At 36.4% G+C, this 22685-nt stretch overlaps 1 protein-coding gene across 6 annotated transcripts; it reads left to right on the forward strand.

Moving 5' to 3' along the window:
- Positions 1-109: 109 nt before the first annotated feature.
- On the forward strand, positions 110-20557 carry e(y)3 (PHD finger protein enhancer of yellow 3). Of its 6 annotated transcripts, none has more exons than XM_089697460.1 (15): positions 110-472; positions 557-5401; positions 5616-6105; positions 6299-6402; positions 6520-6621; positions 6738-6813; positions 7148-7298; positions 7996-8222; positions 9130-9398; positions 12043-12172; positions 13091-13253; positions 14095-14283; positions 14747-14957; positions 17339-17448; positions 18516-20557. In XM_089697460.1, the coding sequence occupies exons 2-15, from the start codon at positions 585-587 to the stop codon at positions 18836-18838; spliced, it is 7362 nt and encodes a 2453-aa protein (XP_089553586.1). In that variant the 5' UTR covers positions 110-472; positions 557-584; the 3' UTR covers positions 18839-20557. The 6 variants fall into 6 exon arrangements, with proteins under 6 accessions (XP_089553586.1, XP_089553587.1, XP_089553585.1 ...); XM_089697461.1 differs by having other exon boundaries at positions 110-405; XM_089697459.1 differs by having other exon boundaries at positions 110-5401.
- The last annotated feature ends 2128 nt before the right edge of the window (positions 20558-22685 follow it).

The following is a 22685-nucleotide window of genomic DNA, read 5'->3' on the forward strand; positions in this document are numbered from 1 at the left end:
TTTACAAATTACATGCAAATTATGGGAAAATAAAAACAAAACAGACTAAGCACGCTTTAATTTTGTTGCCATTAGTAATAATTTTGTCTACTACGAGACTTGAATATTATCCTACTCGTTTTACCACATGTTGAAAGGCATATTTTATTACTCTTTTACAAGCTAAAAGCTCAAGTGGAGCGATCTATGGGCAGCATGCAGTTTACCAACACGACAATGGCCGAATTGTCCGAATAAGATATTTTTTATTGGCTTATACCTCAAACCTGCCATGTCTTTGGTTTTAAAAATGGCGTATACAAGCTTTTTGTTTGCCGGTTTACGCTGTTGAATGGATAGTTTTCAAGACCCCCTGTGTACTCAGGCGACACGTAAACGTCGTGAATATGAGAATAAACTACATGTGTATGTACATTAATCTACACCATGGATCCGTGAACATATTTTCGTAGCGTTATGGTGAATTAGAATGGTGCCTGTGGTTTGTCAAGCTCTCATGTCGTCAGGTTACTCGTATGTAACGTAAATATCATCTTGCGGACGTTTTATATTTCAGATATGACAGCGTCGCTAAACAGTAGATAATGGAGAGTTCAGAAGAAGATGCGGGCACCGCAACAAACGCTTCCCGCCGCGAATCGGCGCGGGAAAAGGATCTCGGACAGCTTGAGGACGTCAATGCAACTAGTAGTTTTCAACAAGATACGTTTGAAACTAGAACATCGTGTCAAACCCCCGCGATGTCCGAGGATAATTTCGATGGCGACAGCGTTCCTTCACCTTCGACACAAGATGTCAACACAAGTACCGAAGCGATTTTGGATATGATCGATGAGATCGTTGATGGGCCCGGAGCACCAAAGCGAATACCATTATTATTGGATACAGACGCTAAAAGTTTACCTGTGCATCAAGAAGACCGAAAAACCGACACTGAAGTTATTCAAACCGAAGAAAGCTCAATAATATTGGAGACGAAGCAAGTAGCTCCTGCTACTGTTGAAGAAACTCAGAGTTGTAGTGTTGATAGTCCTGTAATTAGTACAGACTGTACTGAAAATACTGAAAGTGACAATTTGACAGTAACCTGTGAATTACCTAAACCCAATTCACCTGTTTGCACAGTTGATACAATATCTCCTGTTGACAATGAAGAGGCATCAAGTTCAGAAAAGTTGCCCAGTAGCCCCTTGCCAAATATTCCTACAAGCAGTGTAAATAAGACTGAACAATCTGTATCAGATAGTGAAAATGGACCCTGTGAGAGGACAGTTAAGTGTGTGACATCCAGTGATAGTAGGGATAAAGTTGTGGTTGAAAGTGCAGAATCTACATCAAGTGACATTAGTGTAAGTGAAAAGACTCATAGTGTAGAAGCTGTGACTCGGTCACCTTTAAGAAGGCGTTTAGTACGACCTGCTCTTAGCCGGCCAGACTCAACTGTGTCGTCCACGGTTGATTCAAGTATTAGTACCGAAGCACCCGAACAATCAAGTCAGTGCATAACTAAGGATGTGTCAAGTTCATCAGATGCTGTGTCTACTGTACAGGATAGTGTTAAGTCTGAAGAGATTAGAAATGTAAGTGAAATAAGTATCTGCAAAGCAGAAACTTCAACGAGTCCTCCTAAAAAAATTAGACTTATTAGGCAGAAAATTAATCCACAAGTTAATCATACAGATAATTTAGAATTTAATAAACAATCATCTATTACGGAAAGTGAACAGTGTCAATCCACGTCAACAGAGAGTGCAACAAACCAAAAAGACATAATCCCCATAGATGTTACAAATGAATCAACTCCAACTATTGACATACAATCAAATGAAAATGCTATCAGTACTGCTTCAGTACAAAATATTGAACAAAGTGAGGTTATCAGTGATAATCAAGAAAATTGTTCTATGTCTCCAAGTTTATTAGTATCTGAAGTACCCAATGAACAGGAAATTATTAATGAAGAACATGACCAATCATCACCATCAGTGCTTCCTGAGCTGCCGGCTAGAAATGAAATTGAGCCAGTAATAGAAAGTAGTCCAAAGCAGGTTGTTGGTGAAGAATTAAACAAGGAAAGCAGTAGTAATAATATAAATACAGACAATGAAGTGCAACAAAGTACAGAACCAGAGAAAACTGTACCAAAGTTAACTATAAAAGTTAATAATAAATCAAGTGATGACCCAAAATCTCCAATACCTAAATTGACAATAAAACCGCTCAAAGCTCCTACTGAACAGGACACTGAGAATGTATCCGATGAAAAAGTTTCAATTCCAAGTATAAAAAAATTAAATATAAAACCAATATTAAAACCACCTGAAAGAATTAATGAACTTCATCGGAAGTCAAGCAGTAGTGAAATTTCTGAATCAGAATACTCTGAAAATGAGGACAGTGCAAGTACGTCGGATCAAGCATCTGCTTCAGATCAAGGCCCACAAGATGTTGTTCCTCGAGTAACTATTAAACTAGGGAAGCCAGGTACTGAAACTGAAGGAAAGTTCTATACTGAGCCGAACATTCCAAAACTTACTATTAAAGGCATTCAAAATAGTAATGAAGAGGGAAGAGAATCACCTTCAAAGTTAAAAGTTGTCATATGTCAATCAGAAGAAAATCAATTGGAAAAAGTACCTAAATTGACAATAAAATCAGTTCCAATATCAGATGGTCAACCTTTAAGTCCCAAACTCACAATTAAACCACTTAAGCCACCTGATAGTATAAATAGAGAAAATACATCAGAAAGTTCAGAAACTCCGCCAATACCCAAACTGAAAATTTCTACAGATTCATCTAATTCAGATATGAAAGATTTTTCTCATGTGCCTAAAATAACTATAAAACCAATTACAAAACCTGAAAATGAAATGGTATGTAAAACTCCCAAAAAAACCTTATCAGAAAATTTAGAAAACATACCTGTAATAACGAAATTAAATATAAAACCAATTATAAAACCTGAAAATAGTGTAGATGTATGTAATAAAAATGATGATAAAGTTCCTGTAGTTTCCAAAATAAATATAAAGCCTATAGTGGACCCTAATGAAATTGATTTAAGTGCAGAGGAAATACCTAAAATAACAAAATTAAATATAAAGCCCATTAAAAGTCCTGAAGATAATTCATCAAAAGAAACAGACTTTGATGATGTAAAATCCAATGATAGTATACCTATTGTGACAAAACTCAATATAAAACCTATTGTCAAGCCATCAGCGGATGACATTTCTAAAGAATCAGAAAATCATTCCTCTGAAACAGGAACCTCAAGTGATGAAAATAATGACCATTTACCAATTGTAACAAAAATTAATATTAAACCTATATGTAAACCAAATGAAAAGGAAGAGTTTTCTGTCCAGAAAGAAGATAACATACCTGTTATTACCAAACTAAATATTAAACCATTAGTTAAACCTGATTATCCACTGCCATTATCACCTAAAAAAGAACGTACCAGCAGCCCTGAACTGAGAAATCAAAATATACCGGTTGTTACAAAAATAAATATTAAGCCAATTATCAAACCTGAAGATATTAAACAGAAAGTTGATAACTGTGAAGACACATCTGTTAAGAATCCTCCTCTGCTGATGAGAATAAATCGAAAAACAAGGACTGACTCTGGTAGTAGTGACACACAATACCATATAAATAAAAATGACAGTGAACATTTAAATAATATAAATGAAAATATACCTGCAATTAGTAAGTTAAATATTAAACCAGTATTAAATCCTGAAACCGATTTTTTAAATGATGTACCTGAAACAAAAAAGAATGCAATTCAAAATGACAGTAATCAACCTGCAGTTATTGTAAACATTGAAAAAGAATTGAAATCAATTAGCAATTCTGAGAATAAGGACAATATTGACAGGGTATTAACACATAATGAAGAGAGTAAAAATGAGGAATGCACATCCAAAGAAGATAAGCCTTCCTCACCCCTTACTGTTGATATTAAAAAACAAAATGTAAAAACTGTCGCAGATGATAAATGCATCAATGACTTATCAAGTGAATCACACCATACAGTGTCGGGAGGACCAATATCACCAAGTAATCACAGAGGAAAACCCATGTCTAACAAAAACAATTGTACACTTCTTAAAAAACTTCTAGAAAGTCATAAAAATGATGAAAGTGCACAAAATGTTGATGGTAAAATTAATTTAACAAATTGCATATCTACCAAGACAAATGAAGGCCTGAAATCTTCAATGAATGACACTTCCTCTACGAACGAAACTAATAAAACTTCAGAATCCAAACATTATAAAAGAGATTTAAGTCCGAGTACTGAAAATATAAAAGAAATTATTTCTGGCCCTAACTTATTAAAAGTTCGTTCAATGCAAGATCTATGTAAAGAAATGAATGAAAGTGTAACAAAGCCATTGGAAATTAACATATCAGATAAAATAAATCAAAGCTCTGATCAAGATTCTCCAAGGATTATATTGAAAATAAATAAGACTGATCATGGTGCTTCTGCAAAAATTATTACAGAGGAAATGCTTAAGAGTGATAGTAAAAATGCTGGTATATCCGACAGTACGGTGACCAAAAGGAGATCTGTGTTAAATAGTAGAAAAAAACATGAAACAGAAACACCGAATCTAGTTGTAGGTAAAAGATTAAGGAGCTCAAGGGTTGTACAAAGTCCAGAAAAATCCCCATTAAATAAACGCACTATTGGAAAGAGGCCATCAAATACAGAGACTCTTCCTAGTCCACCCTCACCAAAAGAATCTGAGTTATCAGTGCTTGATACAAAGAGACTAAAATTAGGTCAATTATTGTCAAATAAATCATTATCAATTACACCTGTGGCCAAATCAGGACAGGTTTCACCTCCTACAAATTCTTTAGAAGTGAAGCAATCCAAAATAGTCAATCATTCTCTTCTTAATAATGAAAATTGTTCTAAGAATGGTAGCTCAAAGTTGCATAATATTTTATCTAATTTACAATCCAAACAGCTGAAAGTGCTGCCCCTCAATCATTCAGAAAGAAAACAAAGTGTCAGTCCAGAACTTAAATCTGGGACTTCATTAGATAGCAATCCAACTGTAAGAGTGGAAATATCATCAATAGACCAAAACTGCTCTGAGATAAGGGAAACTATTTTTCATGAGAATGTTGAATCTCGAGATTTTAATATAACTCCTGATCCATTATCTCAAGATCCACTAGAAGTAGGAAACCTAAAACCGGCCACAGACTTTACAAATACAGACCAAAGTGTTCCAACAATTGTTGAAGTAACACCTCAGCCCAAGAAACGGGGTCGTCCAAGAAAGTTACCTGTTTCTGAAGGAGCTAAACCTATCACATTACCTACACCAGCACTTGAGGAGAGACCGCAAAGATCTTTGAGGCTATCAAGGTACTATTTTAAAATATAATCTTTGATCTGATTGATTACTATTTTATACATTTTTTTTGATTGATGATTGTTGTATTATGTCTAAAATAATAAAAAAAGATAATCATATATTTTACATGTAATATTTGTTTGTTCAATTATTATAAACAACCACATCATGCTATGGAGATATCATGTGGACAAATTTTACTAAACAAATAATTTTACATTACAGAGATAGACCAGTGATATTAGTAAAGCCTCGTGGAAGGGGGCGTGGACGCGGACGTCGCGTAGAGCCAGAGTCCAATCCTGCTCCCGAACCGGAGCCGATCGTCGAAACTGCAAATAATTTTTTTGCATCCGAGCAAAAACCTGAAGAAATAGACCCGACAAGCTCTAGAATAAAGTTGCCACGTATGACGGAGGCTTTGGACAAAATGCCATCCACGTGTTTAACACCACTATCGAGTAGGAGACGAAATTCTTCTACGAGTGACATGCAGTTTTTCAGTGGTGAAACTCCAGAATTGAAAGTCGTATTGGAAACGACGCTTCCGAGAATGGAGAATCCCTTTGCGAAATCGCCTGAGGTGATAGGTGAATTTCGCGGTCGCGGTCGAGGAGGGCGAGGCAGCAGAGGGGGCAGAGGCAGGGCGTCGCCGCGCACGCCGCGGGGCAGGGGCCGGGGGCGGGGAGGGGGCAGGGGCGCTATGTATATGAAGGTAAACCTGAAATTAATGTTTTAACATAATAAAGCGAATATTAAAAACATCGTTTAATAACTCAGGCCCCGGAACCACAGACACAATAGAAAATCTATTGTGTCATGGACCGATCGGGCCACTTAGGGCTCAATGGGTTAAACAATATTTTTCTTTATAAGAAATTAAATCATTATTTTTTTTTTCATTAAAGGAAACCATGGGAATTTATGGAAGAGTATGCGGTCCTGCTACTACAACAGTGCAATTGTTTGAAGAGGAAACTTGCATGATGGATGATAATGCTACCCCTGCTAAGTGAGTAAATATGAATTAATTTCTTTTAGACATATTTTATTGCTTGACGGTCCATAATTTTTAAAACCTTACTTATGAAATGCTTAAACTAATGTATTCTTCTATAATATCTTTCAGACCCTCACATTTACTCGATGAAGATTCACAGAGCTCTGTTAAAAGTTCAACAAATGAAAGTAGTAAAATGAAGAAATCTAAATTTGCAGATCTTTTTGATAGGTAAGAAATATGAAATACTCTTGAATTTTTCAAAGTTTTCACAAACCTTTATAAGTTAAAAGAAGTAAAACATAATCATGTAATTTTACAGTTTTATCTTTTTGTTTCCTTTTCAGTAATAAAGTATGGTCAGCAGAAGATGTTAAAGAGTACAGTTGGCCCCCACCTGAAAAGTCAGATGCTGATCATCAGGTAATTATGTTTTTTATATAAAATTAACATGATTTATAAAAATATAATTCCGATTTGTTTAATGCAAATATTATTGTGAAAAAAATTTACTAAGTGCTAATCCTAGTAAGATTTACGACGGTAAAAAATTGCGACTAAATTATCCTGAGCCTACTCAATTGACAATTTTTTGTTTGCAACCAAACATATAGGTAGATAGATTTCGAAATCAAATAAATTACTGTTTTATTTGTAAATGCTATTTGATGTTTCCAAATCACATAAATTATGTAGCTATTAGCTATTGTATATTATATTTTAATAGGAACAAAAAATTGATCATTTCTCTTTACAGGTTATGATGATACAAGAACAAGTCGCTATGTTTTTGGGCGTAAAGAGTTTCAAGCGACGTTATCCAGAACTAAAAAGGCGGACAATCACTGGCGAGGAGAGGGACTATGTGCTACGGCAAGGCCTTGTCAGTGAGGCGCTATGTGATTTAGGTGAATATTTTAAATATTATTGATAATGATTGCTAATATAAAACTTTCCATAATTGATGGAAAGATCGCATCACAAATATAATTAGTGCGTGGAAATCCATGTCATTAGTTCTAAAATGGTTATTGTTACTTAAATAGTTTTATATCAAACTAGCGGTCCGCCCCGGCTTCGCCCGTGGTACATCTTTACGTTTTCTCTACATAAGAACCATCCTCGTACTTCAAGGAATATAATAAAAAAAGAATTATCGAAATCGGTTCAGCCGTTCTCGAGTTATGCGCTTACCAACACATTTTGCGATTCATTTTTATATTATAGATTGTAGATTTGAATTGAAGTTTAAACTAAGCATTTTTCTATAACGCCTTTTTTACTGTATAAAATTTATTATTAAAAAAGTATCGTTTATAATTCATATCCGACTAGTTGCGCTACGCGGTTTCACCCGCGTGGCTCCGCTCCTGCTCCCGCGTGGCTCCGCGCCTATAGCCTTCCTCGATGAATGGGCTATCTAACACCGAAATAATTTTTCAAATCAGACCAGTAGTTCCTGAGATTAGCGCGTTCAAACAAACAAACTCCTCAACTTTATAATATTAGTGTAGATAAATTATTATTTAGACTCATATCAATATTTAATTGTAGACATGAAAAAATGACATTGTAGAAAATTTTTAATCCACCAATATTTTACAGGCATAACAGCAGTTGACGCGAGTGAAGTACTAGACATTATGCTATCAGACTACCCGCACAAATACGAAGAATACAGATCGTATCAACGGGAGAAACAACTAGCGGAGCCCGCTCCGCCCGAAGAAGTAAAGACGGAAGTCAAGGACAGGATTGAGATGAAGGCTGATTCTAAATCGATGGACAGTAAACCGGAGTTGCCGAAAATCGACCCGGAAAAAACTAGACAGGTATGGCTTAAGTTCTTTTTTTTATAAATAGCATAGAAATGCAAAGGCTACTTATTGTTTTTTGAAGTGAAACTTCTTTATCGGGGTTGGAAAAAAATTTAGTGTATCATTTTTGCGTTACGCCGTCCGCGTGACATTTTTGCGTTACGCCGTACGCGTGACATTTTTGCGTTACGCCATACTCGTGACATTTTTAAGGTCATAAAGAAGTTTCACTTCTTACGTGTGTACTCTAGTACACGCATACATTTTTTTATTTTTTATTTGGAAATGACGCGTATATTACAATGAAAACGAAGCTAATAAAAATAATAATTTATACTGCACTTATAAAGTATTATTTTCTATCGGATTTACATTTCTATATTTTCTGTATCTATATAGATATATTGTTATTAGTATTACACAATCAAACACATGTTATGATTGTTTTTGTTATTTATACTTTATCTTACATAACTATGCCGCATTTATCTAAAGATTAAGTTTGCTTTGAAGAAAATACTGATATAATATAATCAATGATGTTATGACGTTAGTTACATGAAGTTTAATTTATTGTATTTGAGAAAAAAACCATGTGAAACCATGTGAAAAACATAACTAGATAAATAAAACGTAATTTCGTGTTTTTACATGAGTATTGAGTAATATGTTAATTTTTTTTTCTAGAGGATTAAAATAATGAAATCAAAAAATAATTTAATTTATTAACGAAATTGTGAAATATTTGGAATTTTTAGATACTTAAATGCAAAAGATGTAGATATATAGTGTACAATACCTACAACTTTAGCATCCTTTGAACTTGGTGGTTTTATCGGATATGGAAAAAAAACCTATTTTATTCTTCCTTAAAAATACTTCAGTAAATTAACTGAAAGTCGTAATCTATCCTACGTTGTAGGACATGGCGGCAGCCGCGATAGCGTCGGCGAGCGAGTGGAACGCGCGCATGAACGCGCTGCGGCGGCCCGCGTGCGTGGACCTGCAGTCGCTGACGGTGCAGCGGCGGCGGCCTGCCGGCCCGCCAGCCGGCCCGCCAGCTGGTCCGCCCGCCGGCCAGCCCGCCGGCCCGCCAGTGCGCGTCGCACCGCCGCACGGCTTCTACCCGCTCGCGCTGCTGCCCGGCCAGTACCAGCACACGTACCGGCTCTACACATCCGAGCAGCTGCAGTGAGTACTCTACCATGTGACACATTGCCACACATAAATAAGTATATACAGTGTGGAAATTTTCGATGGGTCTTGGAGGGAAAGTACTTAAAATACTGAATATAAAGAATTTTGCTGAAAGGAAACATTCCTTTTTAAAAATAAATAGAACTGCATTTAAAGATTTTTGAAATTTTACCTGCATCGACCGGGAATCAAACTAACTTAAAATAAAAAAAAAATAAAATTTGTTCCAATCGTGACGTCTAAACGCTCTACTCGGCGGAGCAGCTGCAGTGAGTACTCTACCATAGAGCTATTATTGTGTCTCTATAGCTCGGAGCAGTTGCAGAGAGTACTCTACCATAGAGCTGTTACATGTTGCAACTCTATAGCTTTCAGCTGCTGCAGTGAGTGCATCCCATTGGCACTACACAGTACACAAATAATCTGCAAAAGTTATACTGGTATAGACCAGTCTATGCTGGCTGTTGGATAAAGTGACCGAATAAGTCACAGCTCTGCAGCTCTGTAACTGCAGTGATTATATATAGGGAACTATCAGGAGCTGTTAGTGCAACCCTACCAGCTCTACACAACAAGTAGCTGTGAAAAATACAGCTGCAGTATACTAGCATATAGCGATTTGGGATTTTTTCATAACACTAATTGTGAACATCGACAATTTACAACCTTTGCAATGACTACTGGAATTTATTGTCCTAAAATAAATTTGGTATTCAAAAAAATTGTAAGCATTCAGTTTTGAATTGCTGCCAAATATATTTTTATCGAACTTTCTTCTGATATGCCGTTTTTGTTGGAATTTCATTGTATTTTAATTTTACCAAATTTATAGCTAATTTCACAACTCCTTTGTTCTGATAACTTATTAGTCAGTTTAAAACTAATCTTGTTTAAAAATATAATATGTTACAAAATGACTTTATGAGCAAGTGGCTGGTTATCATAAATTAATATTATAAGATAAATTGATTAAATAATTTCATATCAGAGTTTAAAATTATCAATCAAGAAGTTATTTTAGGTTTTTCCTCCAGTGAAAAATTTAAGATTATCAATTGGTTGAGACCATTCGCGGATTCAACAATAAAACAACCGATACCGATATCAAACAATTCAAAAAACCGCGCCCAATGAACGATGCGGGAGGCCGCCCGCGCGTGCGCACTTTGTTTTCTGAAAAAACTCTACCAATAGTAAACTTTTATTAGGTACTGATTGTATGTGTATTACTTAAAGTTTAACTGACTTTGTAAAATAATAATCTTAATCACTACATAGTATAAAACAAAGTCGCTTTCCCTGTCCCTATGTCCCTATGTCCCTTTGTACGCTTAAATCTTTGAAACTACGCAACGGATTCTGATGCGGTTTTTTTTAATAGATAGAGTGATTCAAGAGGAAGGTTTATATGTATAATAACATCCATTAAATAGTCGAGAAGTACTGTTATTTTTGAGGTTTCTAATGTGATGTCGTAAAAAATTACATTGTTTCCGCTTATATTGAAAACGCAGGCTGAACCCTACGAGTTTTGTCAAAATAATGTACTAAGTATTATACACATTGAAAAGGTCTACAGAAAAGTCCGCGATGGTATATGTCTATCTCTTATGGATAACCCACAATAACATTTTTTTGTCATTTACTTTTTACGACAAATAATGGCTAATTTTCGAAGCGATTTTCACCAATACAGCATTAATCCTTAACCAATTAAATACCTTGAATACATTGTTCATTTAATATAGATCTATATGGCCTTTTACACCGTATGATTTAAGTGAATATTTTCGAAGATATTACAGATTTAAAAATTGCGGGACGTAGCATTTGCGGCGGTAGGTACCGGCCGTTCGGGCCGCTATGTTTTTATATACAACGTTCACAGTTTTTCTGTAGTGTATTTAGTATCAGCATTGCACCCGTGCGAAGCCGGGGCGGGTCGCTAGTACTATTATAAAGGCGAAAGTTTGTATGGATGTTTGTTACTCTTTCACGTAAAAACTACTGAACCGATTACAATGAAATTTAGCACACATATAGAGAGTAACTTGGATTAACACATAAGATAGTTTTTATCCCGGAAATCCCACGGGAACGGGAACTATGCGGGATTTCCTTTGCAAACGCGGGCGAAGCCGCGGGCGGAAATCTAGTACTAAAATAAATGGTTTTGTTGTTTTTTGATTTGGCATTTTTATTTATAAGAATACGATTAACAGTTGAGTCTCTGTTAAATGTTGGTAACTTTTTATAGATAATTCACTATTTATTTTTCTATCAAGCCATCGATATCGGTATCGGTATCGGTATCGCCGATACATTACTACAAATATCGGTATCGGTATCGTATCGGCAAAATCATGTATCGTTACATCCCTACTACAAACCTTATATATATTAATTAAGCAATATATAAATATGAGCATTATTTTTTTATGGTGTATAGTTTGTAGTGTATTTGTAAGATTATATTCTTTTGCTTTTCTTTCATAAAAATGTACCTACAGATATAAATATGAGCATTATTTTTCTAATTCCTGAAACATACGTTTTTCCTCCTTTAACGTGTGACACTTATTCTATAAAATGTTAAATTAAACAATGTCTCAAATAACAAATATTATTTCTACACCAGATACTTCCCTCTAAACACGGCATTACGCGCTCCCGCCGCGGCGCCTTCGCCCGTGGCCTCCTCCTCCGAGTCGGAGCCCGACTGGGCCTCCTCCTCTGATGACAGCGAGGACACACATCGACATCAAAAGGTATACATACTGATATGAAATATGATTTTTTTTTTCATTGTATAGCAACATACGATTTAATTTTTGAAGTGAAAACTTCTTTAGCGGCGTTGAGCAATTTTTCTGTAATGGGTATAAAATCTTAAACTCGCGTCAGGACACGTGACGTGATCGAAAAAGCGTAAGACGGATGGATATCAAACATGCTCAACGTTAATAATCAAGTTTTCACTTCTGCCGGCACTCCCGGAGTGCAACCCGTCTTTTTTTTTATGGTGTATAGTTTGTAGTGTATTTGTAAGATTATATTCTTTGGCTTTTCTTTCATAAAAATGTACCTACAGATATTTGTAACAACTGAATTTTTTATGTTTAATAATGAAATATGTATCATGATAGTATAGTTATTTTGTTTTGATAAGTACGTAATTGTATAAAAAGTAATGAAAATAGCTGCAAAATTTGAAGGAATAGAAAAATAAAACCACCATGAGTTTATTGAATACTAGCGGTCCGCCCCGGCTTCGCCCGTGGTACATATTTACGTTTTCTCTACGTAAAAACCATCCTCGTACTTCAAGGAATATAATAAAAAAAGAATTATCGAAATCGGTTCAGCCGTTCTCGAGTTATGCGCTTACCAACACATTTTGCGATTCATTTTTATATATAAGAAGAAGAAGATGACCATTTTAAAGCACTATCACTTAAAAATAGAAATAATTAATGTACTTTTAGGGCTGATTTTTCAATCCTTGGTTAAAAGTTTAAAACTTATTCGTCGAATAATGTATAAAACTACCATTTTATAAACGTATTGCCCGTATTTGACAGTTTACGTGACATTTTAATATTATCGTGTAATACTTTATTGGACGGATAAGTCTTATCTAAGCATTGTAAAATCGGCCCTTAATAACATTAACACCAACATTTCAGCGCAAGAAGTTAACCAAAGTGAAGCGCACAAGCGACGCGGACGCGGCTCCGGTCGCGGAGGACGGCGAGGCGGACACGTGCCGCGCGTGCAAGCTGCGTATAGAAGCCAATAGGCGCACCACGCACGAGCGGTTCCTCGTGTGCGCGAACTGCAACGCTAAGTGTTAGTGTTTTGGAATTAGTTATTATAAATTAGTCTTGTTTTGGAATGTTTTTTTTATCTATTACTAGCTTTTGCAAAACATAATAAATTATATACTAAAACCTTCCTCTTGAATCACTCTACTTATATATTAAAAGAAACCGCATCAAAATCCGTTGCGTAGTTTTAAAGATTTAAGCATACATAGGGACAGAGAAAGCGACTTTGTTTTATACTATGTAGTGATAGAGCTGTTCTGACGATTGTGTGATTTTTTTAATTTGTCGTTTTCATATGACAATTAATATCATTGACATATTTTATGTTCCATTTTGAGGTTGGACTAGTTTTCTTTTCGTATAAATGCTCTACAATTTAAATTGGAGATAATTATTAAACATTGTGTGCCTGACAACATGGATACCATTTGAAAATCATATAAATGTAATTCACTCTTAAATACTATACTATTTATAGCACAAGCAAAACAAAATTTGTACACAGTACACTTGTCGTGCCTGTATTTGCATATGTAGGGCGATATACCCAGTGGTGGGCTGCGTGGCTAGTGTTGGAGGGATATGTTGTAAAATCAAGCTAAAATTACACTAATTAATTTATTTCTAAAATCACTACTTTTATAACACTGTTACTAGCTAATGTTGTATAATTATGTTATATAATTGTTATATTATAATATGTTATGTTATATGTTTAATGTTAATGTTACGCGTCGCGACGGTAATATGTTATTTTGTGGACTGAAATGTTAAACGCCGCCCGCGATACCTAGTATTGCTGACTAGGCTGTTCGGTGGTCATTGCACCGAACAGCATATTCTATTGAACTATTCGTGCACAGTGCACCCGTCGTGCGTGGAGCTGAGCGCGGACACGATCCGCAAGTGCCGCGAGTACGCGTGGCAGTGCGCCGAGTGCAAGACGTGCGGCGCGTGCGCGCGGCCCGCGGACGACGACAAGATGCTCTTCTGCGACCTGTGCGACCGCGGCTTCCACATCTACTGCGTGGGGCTCGACCGCGTGCCCGACGGTATGATTTGTTATTGTAGTAGTCTTAATGGAGATAGTTTTTTCTCATACAGGTATATTTCTAGTTGAGGCGATCGTCGTGTCTAAATTGTTTTGAATTTATGTATTATTTCTAAATAAACGATTTTTATTTATTTATTTATACATTTCACACTTTATGTGGTCTTTTAGATTTTTATTATGAAAGTCGTAATTAATAATAATTTTCTTAAAAGATGTACATCTGTTGCCAAATCAAATAAATAATATAAAAATTTAGCAGATAGTTTTTAATTATTTACAACTTTCTTGTGTTCCACTTTGTATTTTTGACTCCACAATATTACTAAATTATTTAGTCCTTTAACTTTAGATATTCTACCTACTGTCTTATTCACCAAACTATTCAGGAGGTATAATTATAAACGGTGTGCGTTGAAATTTATTCATGCTTATTAATTTTAATATAATTTCAACATTTGCAGGTCGCTGGCACTGCGTGGAGTGTGCGGTGTGCAAGTCGTGCGGCGCGCGGTCGCCCAGCGGGCCGGGCGCGGCGGGCGGCGGGCCGGCGGGCCCCGCGCAGGGCTCGGTGACCGCGCGGGGGCCCGGCAGCCCGCACTGGCACCACCAGACGCGCCGCGGGCCCGGCGGGCACAAGCTCTACTCGCACTCGCTGTGCGAGCCTTGCGCCAGGTGTGTACGCATAGCTCACCGCGCGTCATTGCGTTAGGGCCCCGCAGTGCGTGTGAACGCGCTTTTATGTGCAGCGGCGGCGCGTTCGACGGTCTATAGATGTACAATGCGTTTCAAATGAGAATTTACATCAATGGCATTCATCTGTCAAAAATATAAACAGCAAGAAAAATATTCGCGTTTTTTTTTATTTGAAAATATTGCCTAATTATTTCGACTATTGAAATGCGTTATTTTAACGAACCATACAAATCTATATTGTACAATTTTGGCAGTAAATATGTTACAATATTTTCAGATTCTTATTTGAAATGTATTGTTCTCTCGTCTGATACCTAGGTAAGTTGAATGTTTTTGTAGCATTTAAAGCACGTGGTCTCTTAGAGCTGCAGTACTGGGGAAGTTAATCAACGTATTGTACACGAGATATGCTATAATACCGCCTGTTTTAAGGTAATCAGTATTTGACATTTGTTAACGACGAAAGTAATAAGCTCTCGAAGAAACTTACCTTAGAGTTTAACAAGAATCAGGGTACATAGAAAGGTGTTTGGAAAAATCTTTATTCTGATTGCAAAAATGGTTTGTATGTCCTCATCACTACTATTATTGGCCTGCGGAGTCAAATATCCAGTCTCTATAAGCAGATCTATTTGAGATGTGGAATGTCAGGTTTGTATTTTACATTGTTCTATACCTACCTTTTTTATTATAGTACTATAAATTCTGTTTAATATAATTGAAACTTGTAATAACTGATCATCATATGATAAGTTACCATTTACATGATACAGAATTAATTTAAATACAAATAATGAATATTTATAAACTCAACATATTTACAATTTCCCCCAAGATTATTATTAATTTAAAATAACTACTACTACCACTACTATAAGAGGGCTAGATTAAAAATTTGTAGTCTGTACAGCTAATATTCTAATGCACTAGTTGTAACTACACTTCTTGAAAAGGGGGTTTGTAATTAAGGATATATTTCATGTTCAGTAAATACCAGGATCTTCACTTGCAAGAATTAGCACAGCACATAATATAATAACAAGACTTATTATGACGACCACCAATAACATATTTTCTATATATGTACTATGACGCCAATTAAAATAATTTCACGTTATTTTTCAAGTAAATCCAAGAGGGGCCACGTCAAAATGTGAACCCAATGCGTTACCGTCGAAGCGACGAGGAACGCGGATGTTAAAAGTACACACTTTTTTCTTAAATCATTCAAATGATTTATGTGTTTTTTATAACTGGTCTTGGTAGTCATTGTTCTCATCTCATTGCGTGTTCGATGTTGACTAACACAGGCTGTGCCATTTCTGTTATGTATTTATTCACTCTGTCGACATTCGCTTATATTTCTGGTTGATTATGTCGTAGCATTGATATACCCCGCATACTTTCTGAGATCCGATGCGACAAGCACAATCCCTTTGCCGCCCTGATTCTACTAAATAATACTATTTTAGTGAGCTTTTAGTTAACGAGTCTAATTACGTAGTCGTGTAGTAAATATTTGGTAGAATAAGGGATTAGCGATAAGTTGCATGCTACTCATCTTTAATTCTAAGTTTTCTCATATTTTTCATAATTGGAGGTTGTTTGCTCACTCAAAGTTGTTCTATGTAATACTGTAGTTATAAGAGCAATTAAATCTTAAAGAAATATCAGTAATATTATATTTACTTTAATTACAAATGCATAAATCAAAATAGTATACACCAAAAAGTCAAATTAAATTAATTCATTTACTGATATTTTTTAAAAGTGGGATATTTTTGTTTAAATGTTGACACCCCAATAGGTATGGAAGTGATGTAAACTTCAGCGTTGATCATCGACATGAGGGTCAGAATTACCGCTAACGAGCTAACAAAAAATTATAAAAATCATCATACCACTAACCCGGGCATATAATATCATCAGTGTTCATTAAGCTAACTAACTCGTCTTTGTTACTTTCCTTCTAAACAATTGGCGATTCTTTCAAATTTACTTTCAATTATTTTCCCCTTTAGTATGAGTTATTTCATTTCTTATGATGCGCACTTGATTTTTCGATATTTCAAGTGGGAATGCATGATTATGTTTCTTTCACGATTCAATAAATTTTTCTATGTTTTGAATGTTGTATCTTTCCACTGTGTATCTCAACTCTCTAATGATTCTTTTTTGAGTGGATTCGAAGTGAATAACGAGCACCGTCCGCGTGGGCTCGTTCCCGCCCGAAGGAAAGTAACAAAGCGCGCGTGCGTACGTGTCGGGCGCGTGCGCGATACTAATGTCGATTGTCGTGTTTCTGTTCCGGTGCGCGTGCGCGTGTGGTCCGTGTGTGTGTCGTACGTGTGTGTGCGTAGGGCGTACCGCATCGGTCGCTACTGCCCGCTGTGCGAGCGCTCCTTCATCGGGCCCAAGGGGACCATGCAGCTCGTCATTTGTAAGCTCTGCGATAGGCAACTGCATCAAGGTACGTCGTGCACGCGTAGCAACACCCGCCCACACCACCCGCACGCCCTGCCCCCCTAGACAAGTGGCTTTCTATTAGCGTAAAGTTTAATAGAATAGATTATGAATGTATGAGATTGACGTTTGATTACGACGACGACGACGATTGATTATGTCAATCTCTACTCTAATAGAAAGCCACTTGTCTAGGGGGGCTGCCCCCACACCGCCGCTCGCTGACGTCACCCACACGCATAACTCGACTGGAAACTGATGTTTGCTTTTTCTAGGATTTAATTGTCTGAAATTTTGTGCGTGTGGAACGTTACTAGCGAGTTATGTGGCGTTGTATTACGTCAGCGAGCGCAGGACCTATGTTTGAATATAAAGTTTGACGTTTTTGAGGTTTCCGTAAGTTTTTAATTGGCCGTCACTACTTTGTATTCAAATTCATTTCGCTTCACTTACAAACGCATGATGTGTCCATTTGAGCCATTTTTTATAAATTATTGGATTCGCCTGTAGCTTGATGTGAATGTGAGCATTATGCATGGATATTACGATGTGCAACTGTATTGGAATGTCATGGAGCTTTTTGTCCGTACGCTTTTTATGTTTCGCTGTCATGACTTCTTCATTTCCATGAGCGCCACTCGAGAGCGACATTCGTCCCGATGGTTACGCAATACCTATAGTACGATTCTCTAAATACCTAGGACGCTTCAAATTATGTGTTAGAATTTGTTTACGAACGTAAAAGTGAAAGCATGATGTAAAATACACAGTGAATATTTATTCCGCCTCGCGCTTAGACGAAGCCGAAATCGAAAGTCGAAACGATGCGCTCCAATAGAAAGATACAGTTGATGTTTTGTGTGTGCCTTGCGTTCACCGTCGAAACGCCCCGAATCGTCGACCTTCATATCGCCTACGCATATTCGTATACAACGGTCAACTTTCAAATCTCGTAAATGTCGCTAAAGACAGCCAAAAAGTTAATTCTATATTGGGGCTGAACTGAAATATGCGTGGGGTGAAGGCGGGCGGGTGGGGGCGGTCGGCAGAGCGTACATGCGTGCCCTCCCGCAGATTGCGTTAGGCAGACGGGCGCCAGCCTGCACGTGCTGGACTACACGTGCGGCGAGTGCCGGCGCGGCGGCATCACGTCGCGCGCCGCCGCCGTGCGCCTGGCGCCGCGCACCATCGCCACGCTGTTCATGGCCAAGCGCCGCTTCAACAAGTACGCGCACCGCCAGTACATGCAGAAGTGCCTGCAGGGCGCGCGCCCCCCGGGGCCCCCGCAACCTGAGGCCCCCGGGCCCCGCGCGCGCCCCCCCGGGGCCCCCGACGACGACGACGCGTCGGACAACGCCGACGACGCCAGCGACCCGCTGGACGGCGTCGGCGACTGAGCGCCCGAGGCCTCCCCTGTAATATATCTAGATGTCGTAGGTCTATATCTTATTCGCTTCGGTACGGTTGTAAGGAAACTGTTGCATAAATCTGATTAATATAACTTTTAACCGTAGGCTATGTGAGATGTATCGAATAGTGACGAGGCGAGACCGCGGTCTCGATTATGTGGTTAAATAGATGTAGTGAAAAGGTCACTAACGTATATGTACAGTAATTTAATACTAACTTCACTATATGGGTAGCTGGGCAATCATACTATTTTTAATATTAATAGTTTTTTAATGTTTGCTGCGAGACAGATCGTGTATGCGTCCTCGTGCGTTATTTATCTTAATGGATCGTAGAGTACGAGAGATTGAATAGTGTGCTGTTATTTTGTTATGATGTCGATGTCGAGCCGAATACGTGTGTGACTTGAGACTCGTTTATAGAATATTCTCCGCAGACGAAATCTAAATGTACATTGTAAATCTGCCTTTTTTATGCATTTCCGATGCGACGTTTGAAAAATTGGTTACACTACACAAGACAGTGCGCATTTTGTTTACGAAATAGGTTATTCATAGAGTATTTTTTTTTAGTTCTTCATTGTAAGGTATTTATTTTAGTTATACTTTATGTGGATACATCTGTATACAATCTTATAGCCGATTTTATATTACATGTAATTTATTGGAGAATCGAAAATAAGTTTGGCCTCTATATTTAGATACTGTGATGTCTTTACTGAATTTAATTTTAATCGATTTATCGAAATTGATCCCACTCATAGTACTCAATTATATTATTGTTAAGTTGGTTATACAATATATAGATTATAATATTGTGTTTTTATTTTTCGTTTAGTTTAGTTCTTCCTTTTTGTAAATCAAGGCTTTTTTCAGTGACAATTTTTTTATTTACTCGCGTAAGATGAAGTGCAAACTGGTTGAGAAAGGCCCCATTTTTGATATTTTTTACACTTCTAATATATTATTATTATATAGTATATACTATACAACATGATATCAAACATATAAGTTTCAGTATATCCTATATTAACCGAATACCATTTAGTTTATTAGTGAGCACTTTGTCTTAATTTCAAAGTACAAAACATAGGCTACCTTATTTAACCTCGCCCTGACGGATTCTCCGTATTAAATATATAGATATAAAGTTGAAAACGTTATTTATCAGATTATATTATTTTGAAAGTATTTATATTCGTATAGTGGGCGAATGTTCAGGGCGGAGCTCATCATTCAAGACTCAATTGTTTTAACGCACTGGTCGCAGTATACGTAAGGTTTTTCAATGTTTTCTGTACTTATAACCTTGTTAAGCTATCTTTTAACCACTGCTGCGTGCAATTCTCCCCAATGTATTATACATTGTATTAGATATATAGATCAGGTAAACACTAATACTGTCTAAGTGTAATTGTATCATGTTTAGTTATAGTTGCTTTCGTTATTATTAATCATAATTTAGTGACAAATAAGAATTATGTCCACAAATTATTTCATGAAATCATGTATCTTTTATACGATACGAACAGGCCGGGTTGGAAGCCCGCCAGGATTTGTATTGCTTTATCGACACAGGTGTATTAAGACTTACTTGTAAGAGAAATAATTAAAACTTTATGTCTACTTAATGCAAGTGTAAACGTTCTAGAAATCTCGCACTGTTCGGTCAATTTTGTAAAAAAATAAAGTAAATTTAATTTGAAACGTAGTTTTATTTATATCATTCTCCAATATTTCCCCTTTATTCCTATCCCAATACCTTTTTTTTACATTGGTCAGTCACCATAAATCCTTCTAATATTATAAATTCGAAAGTTTGTATGTCACGCAAAAACTACTTTACCTATTTTCATGATATTTGTCACACACTTAGAGGGTAACTTGGTCAAACAGAGGAAATTTTTTATCCAAAAATCCCTCGGGAACGAACTATGTGGGTTTTCCTTTGATTACGCGGGTGAAAAGCTAGTTCTTTATGAAAGGCACAGTGACCAGTATATAAAAAGGTACTCTGTGCACAGTGACGACGGCGAATCGCTAATTTGTTTTAGCATGCTTCAAGGAGATTATTTGAAGCTATAATTATAGCCCTAGTACGCTACATTCTCCTCAACTCTTCCTACTCATCTAGTTCAATAAGTAAGTATTTACTATTTAGATTCAATTGATAGCCAAAGCAGTAGGTAAAATATAAACATGAAAATGCTGTCTGGGTATCACGCCAAAACTACTGGACGGATATTGATGAAACTGTTTTTTTTTTTGGAGGTAAGTTGAAAAAGTTGAGAGAAACAATAGTTTCTAAATATCCATATCATTCAAAGAACACCATGGACGAATAAAAATTGGGTTCCGAACCTCAACAGGAAAAAACTTAACCCCTAAAGGATCACTTTGTTGTCCGTCTGTCTATCTGTCTGTCAACACCCTTTTTCTCAGGAACTCGCATGACGAGCTCAATAGAGCTGAAATTTATATCGAATACTCAAGTCTACGGTCTCTTGATAGATAGAGAGATAATCATAAGGTACAGCCGTAAATGCTGAAAAATTTCGCGAATTTCGACATTCGCAAGGGAATCAACTTTCAGAGTGCTCCCCATGAACACAAGAGTCTTGAAATTTAAAAAATATGAATTTTAACAACATATAAAAAAAATAATTTTTATAATTTTAAACTTACAACCCCTACTCATAAACGTTTACATATGTATTAAATTGATATTCCCATCAAAAATTCAGGTCTAATATATATTTAAACTTCTATGTCAACAAAGTCAACGCAATCAGGAGACGCAGCCGCAAATGCTGAAAATTTTCGCAAATTTCGTCATTTGCAAGGGTATCAAAATTTAAAAGTTACAGGGTACTTCCCGTGAACTCGGAATCAATTCGGTACGAAGCAATAACGTATAGCACAGATACAGGAATAATTATTACAAAAAATGAAAATTTTTAATTACATAGATAATATATAAAAATATCTTTCACAGATAAAGCAAAAATTGCTTAAAATTTTTACAGTTGTTACAACATAATAAAAAGTAGGTTTGATCGGAGCCCTCGGTGCGCGAATCCGACTCGCACTTGGCCGGTTTTCATTCCGGTTTAAAGAAATCTTATTGAGTAAATAAAAATAGTGGTTATGTATTAAATGATAAAATAAAATGCAATGGAGATGCTCAAATGATAAAAGTGCCCAAGAATATAAATGCAGAATTGAAAAATAAATGTATTTCGTCATCATCATTTCATGTCGCTTTACTTGACTATATTGATGATACTTATGGTTTTTTTCAAAATTACAGTAATACCTAACGGCTAAGCAAAATAGACTACTAACCCCCAGCGCATGGGAAAAGCTGATGAATCAAATGCATGCATGCATGATTTGAAACCATTGTTTAGAAAGTGAGCCGTAAAATAATAGCATTCAGCACGAATGCCGTCACTTGTTCAAAGTACGAGTAGGGGGACAATATTATAGTCTTCCGATTTTTCACGACATACTATGCCATTGAAAGATCCATTTAAAATATTAAGAAACCCGTACAAAACTGTGGTCTACAAAGGCGTTACAAATTTTAAGGGATCATTGAAAATTACTTTAAAAAATGCCTTAAAAATTATTGTCCCTTATATTAATCGATCGACAATGGTTGTTTAGTCGTATGGTTGTTGTGACCCTATACGGTAACTTTTTTAAATGACTGATTGTGCTAAAAATACAATAGTTACTTGTGTTGCCTTACAAAAAAAATGTTCTTAGTTTGGACTAGAAAAAACAAAATATGAAAAATCATCTTTTTTTTTTCTCTATGGTATTACAAAAT

The sequence above is a fragment of the Colias philodice genome, chromosome 7 (assembly GCF_061535455.1).
Source record: "Colias philodice isolate Cphi_HAF_F1 chromosome 7, ilColPhil1 Martin Lab GWU primary, whole genome shotgun sequence".
In the NCBI taxonomy this organism is placed as follows: Eukaryota; Metazoa; Arthropoda; class Insecta; order Lepidoptera; family Pieridae; genus Colias; species Colias philodice.